The sequence below is a fragment of the Ostrea edulis genome, chromosome 1 (assembly GCF_947568905.1).
Source record: "Ostrea edulis chromosome 1, xbOstEdul1.1, whole genome shotgun sequence".
Classification (NCBI taxonomy): domain Eukaryota; kingdom Metazoa; phylum Mollusca; class Bivalvia; order Ostreida; family Ostreidae; genus Ostrea; species Ostrea edulis.
The window spans coordinates 45,470,910-45,492,565 of NC_079164.1; the positions used below are offsets into that span (position 1 = coordinate 45,470,910).

The 21,656-nt window shown below is 36.7% G+C and overlaps 2 protein-coding genes across 2 annotated transcripts; one reads left to right on the top strand and one right to left on the bottom strand.

The window, feature by feature from the left end:
• Positions 1–781: 781 nt before the first annotated feature.
• LOC125664947 (uncharacterized) lies at positions 782–4,266 on the bottom strand. Its single transcript, XM_048897731.2, has 2 exons — positions 4,173–4,266; positions 782–2,485 (listed from the first exon to the last, which is right to left on the bottom strand). The coding sequence occupies exon 2, from the start codon at positions 2,479–2,481 to the stop codon at positions 1,060–1,062; it is 1,422 nt and encodes a 473-aa protein (XP_048753688.2). The 5' UTR covers positions 2,482–2,485; positions 4,173–4,266; the 3' UTR covers positions 782–1,059.
• A 14,744-nt stretch (positions 4,267–19,010) lies between these two features.
• LOC125658470 (uncharacterized) lies at positions 19,011–20,865 on the top strand. Its single transcript, XM_056143338.1, has 3 exons — positions 19,011–19,502; positions 19,771–20,067; positions 20,179–20,865. The coding sequence occupies exons 1-3, from the start codon at positions 19,011–19,013 to the stop codon at positions 20,863–20,865; spliced, it is 1,476 nt and encodes a 491-aa protein (XP_055999313.1).
• Positions 20,866–21,656: the final 791 nt, after the last annotated feature.

Here is a 21,656-nt window from a genome sequence, read left to right on the forward strand (position 1 = left end):
ATTACGCCACTAGAAATAGTTCGTTGGAAAATATAAATAAAAATAAACATTGACTATCACAATATCTAATTCATAAAAGATCACTTTTCATTTGGTTTTTTTTTTTAATTTAATATCTTAAGACGTTTTACACAGATATAGTAAAGTAATAAATTATATAAATTGAACCCCAAACAAACCCAGTGGAAATCGACAAATCTAATGTTTATCACATTTTTTAATGTTAACAACGTTGATTTATTTCTATAGAGATTATACAAATCAAATTCTAATATTAACGATAATTTCAATTCAGTACGCGTTACATTAATTTTCGAAATATTTGTAAAAATGCATTGTACATTCACATAAATCCCGCAGAAATGAAATCATTAATGCCGCAGAAACGCACGTAGAGTTTGACAACTCGCTCTTGCGCAGCCTGTAATCAAATTTTCTTATCAGAATGAGCTTGTTTGGAGTTTGAAATATTCTTAATTGACATCTTCATTTAGAGCTTGTCGTATATATTCCAACTTATATCTGAATCATTTGTACATGTAGCATGCATCCTTGAATTAATGAACAATAAATGTTAGCAATCTATGGAGTCCCTGGGGTCCCTTATTTAGATTAAGACCTTCCATCATGAAACAGCTGGAATGTTTCAGTTTTCTTCTTTTATGACTGTAAGGCTAATATCTTATTAAGAGCATGTATAAAAACACCGTCAACATTCTCAACTTTTCGTGGAATAAAAATACCTTTGTGGAACAAGAAACAAAAGACGTGTAACAATGAATATTTTTTAATGAAATCTTTATTTTTGACTATCATTCATGAAAACTAAGCGCAACTGTTTTTACCTTGTAGAACACTTCGTTGATTATTCTTCAAAAGCAAATGTTTGAAATGTAGTAATGAATATTCAAATTGTTTGGTACTCTTGATATTTTTAGATAGATATATCGCGCGAAGTTGATAGTTTATGGAGAAAGAGAGAGTGAGTGAGAAAGGTGTTAACTTTGGGAAAGAGAAACACTGGCATTCTGTAATCTGTAAAGTGCACACCGAAAGATGTTACAAATTGCTGAAATTTTGCAGCATGGACACAATATTCCACGAGAATTTGGCAGCTGTTGATTGTGACGTATACCTTTGGCAATGCCCAATATCCAGGTGAAGCTCCTGGGCCATGGATAGAATCCCGACATAAAATATCGGCATGTCGTCGATCCCGATTTGGGTCATGGCGGGGAATTCCTTCAAATGAAACCTACTTCTCTGTTTCGGTTTCACGATTCCGTCGACAGACGACATATTAGTTATACACAGAACATATGGTGATTTTCCAGTTTGGGGTTTCGAATTAATTTCATGAACAACTTCTGTTGACATGTATTCCAGCGGGTATCCCGAAATTAGCATGTTGTTGATGTCGTCTGTGCACTGTTTTGCGAGATACCAAAAATGTTCCTGTAGGTTCTCGCTTAGCGGAAGTTTGACTGTTAGTGGAAGATGAACAGCGGCTACACCGGGGTAGGCCTGGTACATGCTATTATGTTGCGTATATCTTCTCATATTCACCATAATTTCCACAGGAATGTTTAAGACTTTGATATCGCTCGAAATTGATGCTTTGATCAACTGTCCAAAGGAGATACAAGAAGCGGCTATGCAAGCACCTGTAACAGTCACGTGATTTTGCTTACACTGAAATAGAAAGTTTTTAGACTTTGTTGGTTGCAAATGCGATCTGATGGACTTGGTTGATTGATGTCGATTCTTTAACTTCTGTATTTCACTGTAGAAGTGAGCCTCGTACGCATGAAGAGCGTCAACGACTTTCGAAGAATCCTCACTGCTACACTCGGAAGAAATAACCCTTCGACTGGGGCTTAGTAACGGTAAAAGAGACTCGATGGCTGGTAACATCTCGATTTCTTTCACGGAGCTTGAGTTAATTGTATCTCTTTGGACCATGTCTAAGAATTCAATGAAGTCGGAAAATAATGTCCGCAGGTAAATGCCGTCCGCCAAACTGTGATGAAAACAGAACACGAATGAAAATTCGTAGTCGTGCCTACTGGAATTTGCAGGGTATTCAGCTTTGTTATCCACGATAGTCAGCCTCCAAAGCGGACCATCCTTAACAGCAAATGATTTGCACGATTCTTCATGTAAAAGAGTTTCTTTGTCATGGTTTCGTGAAATTCGAATATCGAGTTTTACGGGATTCATTTCGACGAATTTAAAATCCGGATACTCCTCTTCTGTCTCTTTGATGGTCATTCGCAACATCGGATGTCGTTTCAACAAGCAAACCATAGCTTCGCTGACCTCTTCGAGTGTTACAGGTTTTTTGCACATCAGAGTGGCCATCTGGGCATAGATGTCGACGCCGCGAGTATAAAACACATGGTACATGGTCTCAAGCGGCCCGAGTTTCCTTTCGTAGCGCATCCTAAGGCAGTCGTTGTAATAAAGTTGTCCCGGATCCATCGCTCTATATAAATAACAAAAATTACAGAAGTATTACATCTTTTTTCATTTACGTCGTTCAATAACGTAAATTAAAGATTAATTTTATTGCTTTTGCTCGCCATCATAAACGTAAAATCCCACACTCAAGTAAGGTAATGGGGTGTTCAGAAATTTGAGCCACTTAATTTTAAATCTTCTCTTGACGAACAAACACTTCTCCTTAACACCGTGTAAGGAATGACATAGATTGATATCTTCAAAGAAATGAACAATATGCAAGCATCTTCCCCAAGTTTGTTACTGTATGCGACAGTAATTTCCCGGGCTATAATGATTTAAGCGCATTTCTTTTAACCGCATATCAATCATGATGTTTCTGGTAAAGATCAACACAAAGTTTACTAAATGCAAAGACGAATAAAATTTTGATAGCTTACAGTATAAGTATATATATATATATATATATATATATATATATATATATATAGGAAGAGAAAACAAATATGTTAATACATTTTCAACAACGTATATTCACACATTTAAATATATGAAGTGCACATGGATGTTGTTGGTTTTTTGAAAACATATTTTGAGATATTTGGTAAGATTGATCGCTGTGTGGTCCATTTAATGTTCTCTAAATATGTATAAGACTACACGTAGTATGGAATAAATAAGAAAATTTATGTGAAAAATCAGCATCACTTTTGTTAAACGCAATTAAAGTTAGAGGATTGTGACTTTAAAAAGATTTCTTAAAGCGATAGAGATTAAAATTGATATTCAAAGGTAATATTATTTATGATTAAAGGAGATCTTTTGATATTTGTTTACATTCTACACATTTTTAATGTTTTATTTACAAACCAAAGGGATATTATCAAATCGATACACGTATAACGTACAAGATAATATTACAGTCGCCATTCAAGATTACGTTCTCTTTCGTCATTTAAAGCATGCGCAAGAGGGGGGGGGGGGGGTGATATTTGCATTAATCGCCGCTGCTGCTCAAAACACACCATTCCTACATGAGGTACCATTCAGTGCTTAACACCAATTCCGAAAATCAGGTACATGCATGTAGTATTGAATAATGGCCAATCTGTGATCACAGGTGTAAAAATTAAAAGTGTATAGGCCTACATGTGAGTCTATTTTGAAATTATATCAAAAGATTGCATATTTAACATTATACATACAGTATATATTTACCTTAAACAATATCCGACTGGAGTGATTTATACAAACATTCATTTTCTTTTATATGATTTTTAAGTCATCCCTTCAAATTATCAAATTACATCACAGTAGGTTTAAAGTATCACGTTCCTGGTGAATCGTAGGTGTTGGATTAATCTTGTATGTGTATGATATACGTAAGAAAAGAAGGCCTTGTACGTTACGTTAGCTATAATTGGGATTTCATGTCTACTTTAAGAACTGAAATACCATACATTCAAAAGACCTCATAATATGCATAATGAATAAGCAAAAAATTACGAGAAATTTCAAAGACATAAAGCGTACATTAACTTATTTAAATTCCATATGATAGCATGTATTTAAAAGTTACATTTTTTTGCAACATAAACCGATTTTTCCCCCTCACTGAACACTTATACTATTGATCGACATTTATTTATTTCATTTTAGACATTAAAGATATGCAATGTACTTGTAGATCTAAAAACAAATTCTTCTCTTACCTTTCACTTCTTCATTTGAAATTTAAATAAGAAGAGACTATCGTTCGCATGGTCTTATATAAGAAATACCCCCAGACAAAGATGGTATCTAGTACAGTTAAATTCAAGGATGGTTTGCTGACGACATTTGAATACACCAGGTAATTAAAACACAATATCTCCCCCATAAAATCAATTGTTATCAAGGTTGAAAATGATTAGTTTGTCATGAAATTCACTATAAGGAATGAGTTTGCTAGAAGGAATTAATGATCATATTTTATATGAGTAACGTCCGGTAAACAAGCACTTTGAAAGTCCAGGTGATATAAGGGACTTGAGACGTTTTCACAGGTAATAACAGGTACATAGAGGTGAGTTTTTTTTTTTAAAAACTTCGATGTACAAGGTGATAGTGAGACACTAGATGTTACCCTGCTGCGAAAACATCCTCGTCCTAAAGGATGTCTTTAAAAAAAGCAATTTGTCACTGCAAAAACCACTTGTCTCTGTCATCGTCTGTACCAAGAGGTGGCTTGGCTAAGTAATAATTGCTTGGCATACTAATTTTTCCTAAGAACAAATGTTTCATCGAAATATAAAGTAGATAGAAATCGCAGGAGAATACATTTGTATTCGATATTGAAAATTGTTGTTCGATATCGTTTCAACGAGTATACCAAATGCCGACACTTCAATATGCAAATTGTAGAAGTAGCTCTGTCTTTGAAGAAGAAAAAACATCTTATCCGTTTGGCTGAAAGCGAGGAAATTAGATTATCGGCTTTTCTGTGACCTATTTTCTCCATTGGAATTTAAGGCATTTTTGTTGCCTATATGAGCAGAAAGAACATCACATATCAAAATTTCATTATGTCGATGAGTATCAAACTACTATTGACTGTTCATGCATTCATTTTAAGGGGGGGGGGGGGGGGGGTCACACCTTGAAAGCATGACATGGTATTTTTTGCCTATAAGGTAGAGATGCTGATAACACAAATCACAGTCGATTCAAAGGACGGAAATTGTATGCAATGGTTGAATTATTTACACTGAGGTTGATGGATGTTGTGAATTTTGCAGGTTTTGGAGTGTCTGTGGTGATCCATAATGGGCCTATTCTTTTCAGACATCATTGCATAGACTTACTCAAGTCTCTATAGAAATTTGTATTTAATTTCATGTATCTGCTCCCTTTCCTTTACAATGTCAGAGCAATGATGTTTTACGACAATGTAACTATGACAGAGAGCAGTCAGAAAGTAATTAACACGGAGACCCCATAGCTATGAACATTAAATGAGAAGGTCGAGTTGTTTTCTTGAAACGAGACCGCCAATTACCATCCTACATTGTGCATGTAACAATCCTGCAGTGATACAGACATGTTTAATAGGTATCAATTTGAATTTCAAATTCAAGGAACATGATACTATATTCAAACTGTAATAAATTAAATGCCCCCCCCCCCCTTCTCTCTCTCTCCAAATCTTCCAGTTCAGATACTTTTCGTCTATTTGCAAAAAAAAAAAAAAACAAAACAAAAAAACCAAAACAAAAAAACAAAACAAAAACCCCAAAACGTTTGGGTTGCTCTAAAAAGCCTCCACCATGTATGGGTGTCACATGTTACTACTCCTTAGAAGACGCAATGCAACTTACTATTAAATCAAAGTACTGAAAGTACTGAAACCAAGTGACGTTCCTTTTTTATTTTTGAAAAGCGAGGGTGATAACGGTTTTCAAAAGTGACCAAAGAATTTCTTTTAAAAGAGTAACTTCTCAATAGGGACCTCTGATCTACATATACGTCTGATGAATTATCGCTGTAAGAAAATGTCCATCCATGATCATAATCCTTACGACTATACACTTTTTCATGCACATTTATCAAACAACTTCCAAAAGAATAGGTTTCAATATACTTAATATATTATTAGGCGAACTCTCATTGTCTAAAGGCAACAGAATTGTATCCTATATACAAACAATATATTTTTTCTTGTTCGAAAAAAAAAAAAACCCAAACAAATTGCCAATATTTTTGAAATTATTGTTCTATCTATACAACAAATACAAGGTTAAAAAATGTATTGCATATCAGAACTTAGAAATACAAAAATTTGAAAATACCTGGCATGTATGGAAAACACTTTTTGACAACATAATTTTTTTATAATTTTGTTATTTTAAAGCAATATTTTTTTGTAAAAGCAATTGTAACTTTGATATGAATATTCTTATTCCTCTTGTTGAAATTGACAAGGAATTTGGTGTCAAGTATAAAGTTTACTTATCAATTAGAAAAAAAATTCATTTGAAAAGTTCGGAAATGAAATAAGATGAACCATAAGGAGCAGAATCTTAAGGACTACATATTTGGAATGAAAATACCCGGTAAGTAACAAACTAAATTAGCACTTGTGGACAAACTTTTTCTATGATTTGGGGAAAAAAGATCCCAAAACTTGCTACTTTCTTTATCAAATGTTCTGATCTAATTATCCAATAGAAAAATGTTCAATATAATTCAATTGTACTCTTCATCTGCAAATTCGATGTATAAAACAATGGACTGACAAATTTTCATCTTGAAGTATATTTCGTATAGGTTGTGGTCAATCACAGCTTCTTGAGTCTTCCCGGCAAGCTCGGCAAAATACCTCGATTGTATCGCCGATGTATGAAAGTACAAAATGGATGCTTCCAACTATCCTCTCATTAAGAACTTTTCGTCCTTGTCCTGTATTTTACACAATAAGGAAGTAAGGAAAAATTACTTGGGAGGATAACGGTTTAAGCGCAATTAACTTTAGACATCATAGTGTTATACGTGGTATCTCGAATTAATATAAAGACTAGACACGCCCATTATAGCTGCACGAAATATCATTAGCAGGATTTGACTGAAATCCCTCTTTTTTTGGTTTCCTATTGATTACTTTACAATTGTTATGCATTTTTCACACAAAACAGTAAATTCATTTGTTTACACTGGCATGCTTGCCACATTCTTTTTCCCCCAGCATATCATATGATTACATTGCCACGTGATGCAGGAAGTATTTTCCATTTGTAGACAGAGGTGTAAGTGAAGCTAGCCAGAGGTGTAAGTGAAGCTAGCTTAACGCGCTCTCTGGTGAGAGAATGGTTCCTAACCACTATGCAAGTCATTTATTAATAATTATCAAAATGTTTTGAATTCATAATGGAGAGATATCGTCACTTCTAGCAAATGTTTGATGTAAAAAAGACAATAAAGAATTTTATAGTCGTATTTCGATTTGATATATACATGTAATGGTTGTTATGGCAATACATTTGAGGCATACTCCCCGTCAAGGCCTCATCGTATAGAGAGTGCGCAAACGAACTCTAGCGGAAGTTTAACATGCTTTTCCGCTTTCAGGAAAGGCCCAAGAAGTTACGATTGACGTTTGTTTGTTTTATGTCCCATCGAGATTTTTTCATTCATATTAAGACATCACCAGCTGTAGATGAAGTACCACAAATTTAGACTTATGCTTAGTACTTAGCACCGTAGCAATGAGGGTTCTTTAACGTGCCAACGCCTGCCATGACACGGGACCTCCGTTGTTTAAAGTGATATCCGAAAGACCTGTGATTCTCACTTCTAAATGCCGAGCGTTTGGCGAAGGAGCAATCACTTATTTTATGTTACGTCTTGGGTTTGACGCGGCCATGACACGAGTGGGGCTTGAACTCACGACCTCTCGGTCGATTGATTGTATATTGTTTAACGTCCCTTTCGAGAATTTTTCACTTGCCGGTGAAGGGCTGCAAAATTTTGGCCTATGCTCGGCGCTTACGGCCTTCAAGCAGGGAGAGATCTTTATCGTGTCACACCTACTGTAACACGGGACCTCGGTTTTTGCCGTCTCATCTGAAGGATCGCCCCTTTTACGACAAGCAAGGGGTACTGAGGACCTACATGTATTCTAACACGGACCTCTCGGTCGAAAGCTACCGGTTGACGTAGTGGTTTTCCTAAATGTAATATACCTGGTATGCTAGACTATCCGAGGATGACTTACGTTACCTCGTAAAAAGAAAAGTAATTCCATTATAACAAATTAAAATCACAATGATATTCTTGTACCTAATATGATTTGTTAAATGAGTCAAGCGATATATTGGTCCACAAGAAAACGATAATATTCCGTTAGCAGGTACTGTCAAATTGGTAAAAAGTTACTAGTACCTACTAACACTCCCGGGTCATCACGCCAGTAGCTCTAGGCATAAACAGCTGACGAAGCCGTATGGTAGACAGTTACTTTAATCACGGATAATCGCGATTGATCACTTTAATTAATGTTGCAGTCTGCTGCCAACCACTGCGTCACAAAAATTGATAATAAAGTTGTCAATTATAATGGAAAAATATCCCCCATCACTCACTCATTTTTCGAATAGCACAAGATCATGTAACTTTACTTAGTGCGCAGCGTTCTAGGGAGCTCATATTATATAAAGCCTGTTATTGCTCGAATTTTGTCACTTGATTCTGTTGTAAAACGTTTATAAACCTTATTATACTGTACAAATAAAGAACAAAAAATAAAGGAATTTAATTTTAGTAGGACTAGGTTTATAAATGTTCGATGTTTAGTGTAATAAGGGTTTAAAACATATATCTTAGGCAGTATCTATTCTATAAGCGTTTTATATTAGAATCACTCGGCAACAATCGATCAAGGACGACACGTTTTTTAAGGACCAGAGTTCGAGGTCAATATAAATGTCATCAGGTCGATAATAAGGTTCAGGTCAATGATAGTCGATTGCAAGTGAAGTAGCACTTTCTCTCAGTTTGACTCTACATGGACATTCGAATCTCTCGGAACTTTTTAAAACAACTTCAACGATTGAAAAGCACCGATAGACTAACCCGAACTTCTCCAAGGCTATTTCTAAAGACGTCCTTATCCGAACAAATACAATTTTGAAAAACTATTTCTAGTATAATAAACAAGTCTATTTTTTAAATTGGTTCTCGAATATTTCTGGAAGTACTAGGACTTCTTTTTTTTCTTTCTTATATGCGAAATTTGATGTCAATCTTAGATGAGTTATTCGTAAGTCGAATGAGTATGGAATACCTTTAGTTGAATATCTTTAATAGCTAAAATTTTCAACATCTACGAAAAAATTGAAGTACATTTGTATTTTGATAACAAGCAAGCAATACATATTTCGGACCAATTTTGAGAGAGAAAAATCAGCTCATAAATCAAAACGCACAATTTTTCACATGATGCAAACGCCATTGAACGTTTTCTTTTATCTAAAACACTTAGATAACGGTGTTATATCTAAAAAAAAAAAAAAAATCTTTTGATAAATCTAAATCAGAGACATTGCACATTCGATTTTTGTCATATTTGAACTTATTTAGTTTATTTTCCAAAACAACATCTTTACTACGTAACCTACATGTACTTAAAATAAGATTTTACTCAAACGTATCTGTGCTATTCTTTTATATGTATGTATATTTGTGGTTCAAATATCATTAATGATAATGAAATGTAGTAATTTTAATTTTTTCGTGCTTTTCATTTTGTTTGATGTGATGTCGGATTTTCATGCCTGATCGCCGTAATTCAATTGATGAATAAAACACTTTTACAAACAATAAATATCAAAACATCAAGGTGTTAGCTGCAAGAGAAACTTAACTAAATCATCGTAAAATCAGTATAAAATTATTTTCTTCTCACGATGAAGTTAATACTGTGCCACAAAATATGACGATCATATGAGAAAACCAGAAAAATACGCTCTGTTCCACATAAAATCAATGTTCAAAACTGGTACCGACTAAATGCAAATGTGAGAGTCTCCACCTTTGATCTTGATGATAAATTTCAAAGATGTACTGATTTAAAAACTATGTTGCCTACATTAATAATATGAACCTGGATTGCATGAACTTGTAGCGATACAGGCACGCAAGTTTTTTAACATCTTAGAGAATATCTGTTGGGGGTTTTTTAAAATGGAAAAACGTTTTCCGAAGTTTTTTTTTCAAGAGTTGAAAATTTATGATATTTATCTATATGCCAATCTCTGTTATCCGACTTTGGATTTTTTTTTATAAAAATTTAAAGACAAAAAATATTGATTTTTTAAAATAAATTATCGGCGTGAATTTAGTTGTAAAATAAACAACCTTACGTCCATACCAATGTTTTTGATGATCACCTCTAAAGTAAAATATCTTCGTAACAGCGACGACAAATTTCAAGATCAGAGTAATGAGAGATTGATGAAAAATTTTCTTTTATCCGAGTACTGTGATTCAATTTTTAATTATTTTTATCCATGGTTATGATATGTAGAATAAATGGAGTGACAACATCGTAAATTTCCGTATTATCTTTTATATATAATTTCCCTATGATTTACACCGGTAATATTAAGCAAAGATGGCATTGATTTATTTGAAAATGAAAGAAATTTAACAAACTAGGTCTTTCTCTCTCTCTTTCTCTATTAACAATATTTGAATAGGGTAGAAAAAATATAAAATGAATCAATTGATGAGAAAAAAAATGTAGAAGAAAAAAGCTTTATATGCATACATACCAGATGTAGTATAATAAACCTCTTCAGATTGGTTTTGTACCAAAATATAGATTTTTCAATAAGTTGTGATTTTTTACGGCTACTTGTTTCTTTGAATCCATCACCCAGGGGGAGTGATTAGAACAGCGAAAGCGTGTAGTATTAAAGTAACTCATAAACGAAATCCGACAGACGTTCTAGACAAAAAACAAATCGGTCCAAGACAGTCTCCCCATAATTTATTCCCGACTTTGGAGGGGCATATTTCATTTATGACCACTACTGTCAGCAGTAATTGACCGGTCCATTTAGTCGCATGTGTGGCGTGGTAAACAAGGACCACGGTGAATACAAGTGCGCGGCTCCGTGAGAGATTAACTTTAACACATGGGAACAAATTAGTTTTTAGTTTCCGTCGTTTACCGCTAATTAATTATTCGTCAACAAGGCATTTGACAACGGAAATAATTTTTGGACTTTGAAATATTTCCAGGTACATATTCAAATCGCATGCAACTTTTTTTTCAAATAGATATGTAGGTGAATATTTAAAGAATTACAATAAGTGAATATTTCAAGAATTACATGTATATTTTTGCCTGAAATACGAGATCTAACTAAACAGAATTCAAATAGGATTACATATAACATACAAGTATATTGGGGGGGGGGGGGGGGGGGGGGTGTCCTTGTCGATGTCTCTTTATTTTGGAATATTCAGTGTGAACTGTGATAATCTCTGATATAGTGAAACATATCGATTATAACCAATTAATCTTCACATTACAATCCCAGACGAGAAGTGACTTGGGGTTTTTGATCTTTCCTGCGGTTGTGTGTCAACACCTGCTCTCGAGATATAAATAACTACAATGAATAAGAAAACCACGATTAGTAGGAATTTTCAAGGGAATGTAATAAATTCTGGACCGTAAATTTTAGTCAGAGAGAAAAATTACATCCTTTGACCACTGCATCATTTGAGGGTTGTTTGATCTTGAACAATGCATTCATCAAGAGGGTTGGCATCTCCAGACTTCTAGATTCCTGTTAACATAACGCTATAACTGACTCATTATATCATTAGATTGATATCATTTTGCAATATATAACATTTAATGCTTGGGAAAAAACACCTCTATCAAACAATTTGTATCTTGTTCACACTGTATATTGTATATATCTGGGTACAGCAGTCGGCACTTCATCTGAACTCTCATGAGGTCATGGTCATGATCGCCAGTATTTATATTAAGAAACTCAGAACGAAGGCGACTTTGTTTTTTAAAGTCGTAAAACTCGTTTGTCCAAAACAGACCTTTACCGGATTTATTACAACTGCATGCCTATATGTGGCAATTGCAACGAAGTCTGATGCATTTTTCCTTTACCACTCTTCATTTGGTAATGGACTTCAACGGTGTACTTTGCGTTAAAAGCAAAATATTAATTTTACCTTAATGTCGCATGTGTGGCTATTAAAAGCATCAAGTACAATCAGTGTGGCATCAGTATAGTTTATGAGAAGTAAGCATGAATAAATTACATGTAAATTACCCGTAAGGTATTGTGTATTTCACGAAATAGACAATGTATATCATGAATGAAATGTACTATTGCAATAAAAGAGGGCATTTATAGTAACCATGAACTTGTCAAAATTATCGTTCACGTCATAATCTTAAATGAAATCTTGCATGCGTAAGAGACGGCTATATACGCAGTCGTAAACAAAACTTTATTGCAGTCGGAAGGTAAACTTTAAATTCAATTTCGTGATGGAGAATGGTCGAAATGAAAAGAATCAATATAATTAGTTTAAATATTAAAAATGATTTCAAGTAGGCAATTACTGGATTTAATTAAACTCTGTTAGTCGATGCGCAAAACTAACACAGTTTTAATATTTGTTGATATTTTTACGTGGGGGTGGGGTGGGGGTGGGTGGGGTTAAATTGGTTGGTTGTTTATTGTTTAACGTCCCCTTCGAGAATTTCCCCTTCAAATGGAGACGTCACCATTGCCGGTGAAGGGCTGTATCACAGACCTATGCTCGGCGCTTACGGCCTTTAGGTACCAATACAGAAACTGCGTATTTTGTATATACACTCACCAGGTAAGGGAAGAGTTGGATAGTACTGGGGCACATAATCATACACACTTGTTTGTGAGTCTGGACCATCCATCTGTACCACTGATACTAAAACTTAGAGTAGCTTAGGATGAAGAGTGTGAGAAACGGACCTCTCTCTCTCTCTACCTCTCTCTTAGATAGATAGATATAAAGATAGATAGATAGAGGTAGATATTTCATGTTGGAAATAATGCTAATTTTCACTTATTTTAATTTTAGAGGAAAAAGACAAGCTGATCATGAATAAACAGTTACAAGCAAATATCAGGTGGGATGATGCACTGAAAAATAAAATGACGCAGGAATCTTAAGGTATCCAGTGCTTTCACCAATAGTAACATTTAGACACCGTTTAGTAATTGTATCTGATGCATCTGTTTAATGTTTGTAAATAATATACCCGTTTAGCGATAGTAAATGATATACATGTATTCGTTTAGTGATTGTAAATGGTATATTCGTTTAGTGATTGTAGATTGTAGTATTTAAGATTATATAGACCGTGAATATTGGCCTAGATAGCTCAGTGTTTAGAGCACCTGACTAATAAGGCTTGGGTCTCGGGTTCACTTAATAACACAGCCATATATTTATTTCTCTTTTCATGTTACATTATGATACATCCATTTAACGATTGTAAATGATGAATTTGTTTTGTGATGTTTGAAAATGGTTCTGTCATCTCCTTTCTCCCTCTTAGAATTTTAAGTTCTATTGACAAGATGTGAAAATGAAATTATAACTCATATTCTAAAAAGGTGATTTTTGTTATTACAGTATATCGATCACTCCACTTCAGTGGGACGTATCACACAACGATGGGCGACTTCGGTTCATACCCGAGTACGAACTCGGGTTACCAGAGTTGGAATCGAACGGAGAAAGTTTCAACTCTTGCAGAATGATAATTCGTACCCTCAAGTAGGATCTGGGGTCACCCGGAAGTAGTACTTCTATTTCGAAATAAATGCACGAAATAATAAATGCAAGTGGAACTCCTCTATTTCAGGAAAGGTGGTAATGTACATATATACTCTTTATACGACATTATGACGTATTGTGACATTTGAGCTGTATCCAAATAACCCGGGGCTGCGTTAAAGATCGTAGCTGCTACGTAGTGGCTAGATAGTGCTGTGAAATTGAACGAACATCTAGGCTAGTCCTACGTAAAGATAACAGGCGTTAATTCCTACAGTGCGTTTGTAGTATAGCTAAATATATCGCGGGGGGGGGGGGGGGTGTCAGAAACAGGCTATAACTCTATATTACCTGTGTATTTTAATACTAAGCAAGGGTCAGATTACTGACCCTGTGAGCAATATATGAGCACTGGTCATCCGAGTATCCGAGGCACCCCGCAACCAGTTGTAACACGGACCCCGGCCAGAGACGACGTTCTCAGTCTCCGAGGCGTACAACTCGATACCAAATACAGTGAGTACCTTAGGATAAGCCTAAGCAATTTACTTCACTGTGCATGTATTAAGATATTTTGCACTCCACTACATGTTCAATAGACCTAGATATCTTGCCTAATAGCTAAGCTAGCCGCTACAATATTGAACGCAGCCCGGGCTTTCACGAAAGTTGTGCGGTAGCAACATGTCGGTCTTGCAAGGATACTGCGCATGTGTCAGCTACTGTTGGGGCACCGCAGACAGTGTATACTTTTACATGTATATATTTATCCAAAACAGACAAGTAGAATAAGAAAATCCCGAAGTTATCGGACACGGACAGTTATAAGTGTACGGACAGTTATAAAAACCACTTGCAACATTCGATCAGTCTATTCATTTAACACGAGAAATATAACGTAGTTGATGGAAGCAATGCATCGTGACCAGTGGCGTAGCTTCCATTGAGGCAACCGAGGCAGCTGCCTCGGTAAAAAAAAAAAAACCCACCTTTTACGTTGTTAAAATGTCGATAGCTTCTGGGGGGCGCAGCCCCCAGACCCCCTGCCTCGGTAATATTCGAACCCAAGCTACGCCTATGGTGACGTCGTATTAGCTTCGCTGTCACGTAGGTCTCGACAGAGTTCGCGAATGTTGCAACTTGCAAATCCTGTACAAAGATGGCGGCGCCGAGGATGGGACGATCAAAAGTTTCGTGCATAGTCTGTCAACTTCCATTGCTTATTTTGACTAATTATCTCTTGTAACGTGTTTCCATTAAAGCTCACTGCACTCGCTAATATGTCTTACGGCGTCATCGTATTTAAGGGCGAAGCAAAGCGTATTGGCAATTGTTTCTATATTCATAACAGGACAAAAATATCCCGAAGTTAACACCTAACGTGAGAGGACAGAGCTCTATCAAAACACCTTAACTTTTGACATTTGATCCGCCTATTTATTGAACGCGGGAAATATAACGATGTAAACAGTGCATTGTGACGCCATATTCAATACGCAAGAGCTTGTTCTGCGTATGATCAGTTTTTAAAATCGAGACAGGCTACTGACAAACAAGTTGATGGTGCAGGGGTATTAACAGTCTCGTTTAAAGTCAGCATTTCGCAAATTCTGTGGTCATTATAACAGTCTAGTTTGCCAATACAACCCATCATCATTGGGTCAAGTGCTGTCTGACATATTTCATACCGATTGTTAGGTCGTTCTTGGCACACTGATTTTGACTACGGATAACTCCGTTTACTTGATCAAGATATACGACTCACGGCGGGTGTGAACGGTCGACAGGGAATGCTTGCTCCTCCTGTGCACCTGATCCCACCTCTGGTGTATCCAGGGGTCCGTGTTTGCCCAGCTTTCTGATTTGTATTGCTTCTGGGATTGATCACTGTTCGTTATTTTCACCTTTCATTCAGCGTCAGTGTTTAGCAAATTTACAAACATAGGGGACATAGTAGAATTGTGTTAATCCAGGAGTTATTATATATGATTAACAGGGGCGGATCCAGGAATTGCGGTTACAGGGGGCGCCACTTTATGAGACAAGGGGTCTGGGGGCCACCTTGAGACCCCCAGTGGGTCCAGAGCGAAGACCTGGTGGGGACCCAGGGGGCGAAGCCTGGATTTTACCGGGCTTGATATATGTCTCATATTTAGTCATTTGTACTATTTTCGATCATTTTTAATAACGTGAAATTATTAAAATGACGCAAATTTTAAGGGTTTTTGGAAAAAATGAAGTTCTCCCGATAAAGTAATCCAAGAATGCAAAAGATTTCGTCATTTATTTCTCCGGAAGTGGAAGAAATTATTGATTCTTTTGTCGTTTAGTACATCTTCTTAAACAAGATACTACGATATACTTTAATTTTGAAAATTTTAGGGGGGAGGGCGCCCCCCCCCCCCTTAAATCGTCCACTGATTAAGAAAATATAATTTACATGCTTTTACGGATTTTATGTAACATCAAAGAACGATGTGAACTTGGGTACACGAGATTGAAAATGGAGAAATACACTCCTCACGCTTGCATTCGAATCTATGCCATTTTGACCAAAATTTTCAAGTTCTATAGGTATGGATTAATTTTTCAACAGTTTTCTATCTTTTCCTTTTAAACATACGTGTTACCTATAGGGTACCATAACAAATCCCTTCGGGTCAAGATAGGGTTTCGCCCTCTATTATAATGCATCAGATCTTACTAATCTAATATTACCAATATGCCCCTTCCACGTGGTTTACTGACCACATATGTGTACTCATCTTCGCTAGCCAAGGGTTTACGATCCGCTCCGCTTCTCTACAAACCCTTGGCAGAATTAGTTGATTTTCGTGGCTTTGAGTGGCGCCCTCTAGCGGACGGAGAAAACAACCCTGCTTGGATTACATCATGCTTATCCAATGAAAATGCGTGTTTCAGCTTCTGTTTAAAAGTTGTTTGGAAATGGCTGCGCTCAGAGAGTAACGCAATGTGGTATGCAAATCATTCAAAATATTAATAATAAATTTAACTATCTCTTAATTGCATACTTGAAAAAATAATCAGTGAGATTATCATTTAGAAAATAAACGTGTGTGAACCCATGAAATATATGTAGTCGTTGAGTCTATGTCTAAAAATAACCCCACATGTGTAAGGTGAATTTCAAATTGAGGAAAATAGCTCTGACGCAACTGTCTAAATCTGGGATAGATAGAACATAAAACAACGAATTATAAAAGATGTTTGATATTAAACTTATGGTACGGTACTGTAGTAAATAAAATGCACTTGTTTACGCAGAAACGAGTCTGAACTGCGCACGTGGCATCATTGGTTTGAATATGTATTTGATACACGGCCGAATGACAGTTGTAGGTATTTAAATTCCTTTATTTGCACGTGATCTAACGTAACACGTTCTCTTATTGAGCAGTGGACTTTCCCTGTATCCAATCATATGCTGAAAGTTGAGGCTACGAAAATCGCACTAAATCTGCCAAGGGTTTGTAGAGAAGCGGGGCGGATCGTAAACCCTCGGCTAGCGAAGATGATGTGTACTATGATGTCATGAGAAAACGTATATTCGATATACAGTTTGTTTGTTTGACGTCCCATCGAGAATTTTTCACTCATATCACGAGCTGTAGATGAAGTACCACAAATTTAGGCTTATGCTGAGCGCTCAGGATCGTAGTAGTAAGGGTTCTCGTGCCAATGCATGCCGCGACACAGGACCTTCGTTGTTTAAAAGTCATATTCGATAGACCGATTCTCACATGTATTTAAACTTCCTGAAACATAAAATTAAAAAAAAATGTAAAAAGAGACACCAAAGATCGGAGAGAAACATTTATTTGTGGTTCGAATTTCCTCCATTATTTACATATAGGTTATAATGCAATATCCTTGACCAAGGCGCCTATGAGCGAAACGTATAATTTTGAGATTATTCAGTTTTCTACCTCAGCTGTATTCTTTTTCAATAAAACGAACAGTAGACAGTCCAGTTCGATCTCTACTGATAGAGATAAAGGGCTAACCCACTAGCTAGTTAGGAAGCCACATAATTCACTCTACTACATCCCCCTCCTCAAGAGAGAAAGGGGTTTCTCCGACTCTTCTAAAGTACCAACGCATATGGGGCAACATTCCAGGGGCAATCAATTACACATGCCAGCCATTACGTGGGTCCTAAATGGTTAACACATCAGTGACACTGTAATGAAGTTTTAACATCCATTTCATTTAATATTGTGACATTCGTACAAATATATTTTTTCATTGGGTTGGGAAGGTTGTGGGGGGGTGGGGGTGGGGGGTGTACACAAGATGTAACACGTGATCCACCGTTATGGTACCTGTGCTCATAATACCCATACTCGGGAGTAGATGATTCTCTCTACTCGAAGTATTATAACATAGGTATTACACGAATGGTTTACATGTATTGAGGAAATAGCTTATCATTTTTATTCGAAGAAAACTTCACATTAATTAACCTAAAATCATAAGTTTTACTTACAATCAACATAGCTGAATCCATATATACATCTACCATGTTAATCCTAGACCGATTAAAATGCCGTCATACCCTAAAGTCAATTTTTACACCAATGAAAATTGCCTTTAAGCATATTGATATCAAAATTATCGACTACAAATCAAGATTTGCAATATTGCAACGTTTCACACGCCATACTTTCACACAGGCATACTGGAGTTATCCCTACTCGACCAAAGGGTTGATGCTCGATTTTAGGCACGTAAGCACATTAGGTTACTATTATATGGAGTTGCCCATTATAGTTTTTCTTAGATTTATGTAATCTTGTCAAGAACATACACTACTTTTCTCAATAAAACACAGTTTATTTCAGTATCTATACTTACCTGCATCGAACATTTTGCAATATGTCACGGACTCCTACTACTATGCCCGAATAATTTTTAGAACGAGTTATCTTCCCTTAACCCACTCTTCAATACCCAACATCCGGGTACTTCAGTTTATGTTCGGGCAGCCATTTTGTTTCACGCGGATTTTTTCTCTGGTGAAAATTTTCAGGCTTTTTACCTACTACTGTGCATTTATCTTTTATTTACTTGATATAAATACTTGAGTTAGAGTGTTGTGTCGGTTTAAGAGCGTTTTTTGAACCGTGTTTGATTTTATACTCTATTATAGTTAAGTTTATCGTTCCTCGTGTCGGCCACGTGGTTCAAGCATGGCAGAGGATTCGTATAAGGAATGTAAACGATGTTGCAGGGAGATGTCGTGCATTGATGAACATGAAGATTGTTATCGACATCGGTCTTGCTCAGAAGCTCTTCCTTGTAAGGTCTGTAGAACTTGGTCTAAAGAGAAACGTGGCGCTGTGGCGCGCATGATAGAAAAACACAAGCAGAAAAATAAGAAGCCTGCGACAGTTTCAAGACCTTGTGAGGATAGAGCAGGGGTGACGCAAGTGGACCCTTTTAAAGGTAAGAAAGTTGCCACGCCCGTGGAGTCTTTGCGGGACAAGACCACACGTGTTCGTGTTCTAGATGTTGAGCCTACGATAGAGTTTTCCACTGTTCTGTCCTCAGAACAGATTACTGTTACCAGCAACGAAGCTGCTATGTCCAGTCATTCCCATGACATCTCGGACAATTGTATGGCCGTTCCGTCCTCGGAACATGAGAGCCCTATTACTAGGCCAGGTCATTCCTATGACCAAGTAAGCCAAAATGTTGCAACTCCAGTAGGTATGGCCAATTTTCTTCCATTCAGTATGGGAGGTCAAGCGCCGCAAGGGCATATGAATTTCATGTTCCCGCCATGGATGATGGGAAATATGCAGGATATTATAGACAGGAGGGTTGCTGAATTGCTATCAAACTCTAAGCAAAGTCCGGCTGAGACACATAAAGATTTGGACCAAGATGGGTCAAATACTAAACGCAAGAGATTTAGTAAGTTTCAACCTCACTCTAGAAACGTTTCAGATTCGTCTGAAGATGATAGAGATGTATTGCGCATCACTGAATCATCACGTGAATTTAAACGAAACAGACAGTCGCTCAGACGCTGGTCAGTCGTCAACTTTTTCCAACCCAGGAACATCTAAGGTTGATTGGAAAGGTTTTGTTTCCAGAGTTGCATCAGATCTCAGTATTCCTATGAAGGAAAAGATCGGAGACTCGGAGTACAAGTCATATGTTGCCGAACATTTACTAACTCCAAAAGAGGCCAGACAGTTCAGTCTTCCTTTAGAGGGTTCGATTGTTCACGCACTCGAAGAGGTTGACAAAGAATGGTAAGATAGGGGTAGAATTAGATGTTTTCGATCAGCTGATGATCAGAAGTACTTGGTGAATGAGGATCACTTTAAAAAGTTTTGTTCCTCACCACAGTTAGATGAAAACATTGAAGAAGGCATCATGTGTTCATCTGAACTTAGAAGCCAGGAAGGTGCAATGCCTTATAAGTTTAACAACAAGGCATTTGAATCTACAAACAGTGAGTTTAGAAAAATGGACATGAGTTCGAGACTGTTACTGAGACAGATTTCCTATGGCTCATTGATTACAACTTTTCTAGACAGAGCAGTTTCTGACGAGGATAGACAAGAGGCTATCCAAGCTTTATCTCAGCTGTTTCATGCTATGGCCGATGTGACTTCCAGAGTTATGCTTAACTCTGTCACTGCTAGAAGAAGTCTTTATCTAAAAGACATGGCTTTCAAAAATAAAGCAACTGAGAATAAATTGCTACGCCAGTCTGCAATTGGTCCTAAATTGTTTGGGGGTAAGTTTTTTGAGGTTTTGCATAGCAGTGCAGAGAACCTGCGAGATGCTAAGGAAACTCAACATCTCAGGGATTTGAAGCGAAAGGACCTGAAAAGGAAAGTTGATGACTCTAGAGGGTCAAAAGCTTCAGATAAGACAGCATACTCAATTCCTAAAAAGAGGAATTTTGAAGGATATGATAGACAAGATACGTCAAAGGATAGTTCTTCCTTTCGATACAAACCGCAGGGTAAACAAAGCTTTAAAAAGCCGGAAAACCCTAGATCGGGGTTTCGCCCGAGAAAACAGTAGGTCAAATCAAATCAAAGAGTCCGCCAGTCGGAGGCAGACTGTCGGGATTCATAGAGAAATGGAAGCAGATAACTTCCGATCAATGGGTTTTAAACATAGTCCAAGAAGGACTTCGTCTTCAGTTTTCTTCCAGGCCGGCAAAAAGTGGCGTAAGAGAAACTGCATTCAGTTCATTACAGAAAAATATATGTATATCCGAAGAAATAAGAGAATTATTAGAAAAAAGAGCAATAGAATCAGTACCAAAGAGCCAGGAAGGCTTAGGTGTCTACAGCACATTCTTTTTAGTTCCAAAGAAGGGCGGAGGGCTTCGTCCAATTTTAAGTTTGAGAAATCTAAATGTACACTTAAATGTTCCACACTTCAAGATGGAGACTTTCAGAACAATCAAACAGGCTGTAAAGAAAGGAGACTGGGTGATGACCCTAGACCTAAAAGATGCATACTTCCACGTACCAGTATGTCAACAACACAGACAGTAACTACGGTTTTGCTTTCAAGGAAAGCATTATCAGTTCAGAGTAATGCCATTTGGACTGGCAGTAGCTCCAAGGGTTTTCACCAAGATAATGGCAGTAATAGGCCAGTTTCTGCGATCACATCAGATTCACATTTTCATGTACCTGGACGACTGGCTAATCAAGAGCCAACACCACCACATGTTGATAAAGCAAAGGAAATTTATACTGAACCTACTTCACAGTTTGGGCTTGTTGGTGAATTGGAAAAAGTCACAATTAACTCCAACTCAGGAGGTAGATTACTTGGGAGCTTACTTCAATCTGACAGAA

Coding starts and splice junctions, on each gene's coding strand:
- LOC125658470 (XM_056143338.1), top strand. CDS start 19,011: ATGGCAGAGGATTCGTATAAGGAATGTAAACGATGTTGCAGGGAGATG. Junction 19,503..19,770: donor CAGGTCATTCCTATGACCAA/GTAAGCCAAAAT, acceptor GAAACGTTTCAG/ATTCGTCTGAAGATGATAGA. Junction 20,068..20,178: donor TTGTTCACGCACTCGAAGAG/GTTGACAAAGAA, acceptor TCCTCACCACAG/TTAGATGAAAACATTGAAGA.
- LOC125664947 (XM_048897731.2), bottom strand. CDS start 2,481: ATGGATCCGGGACAACTTTATTACAACGACTGCCTTAGGATGCGCTAC.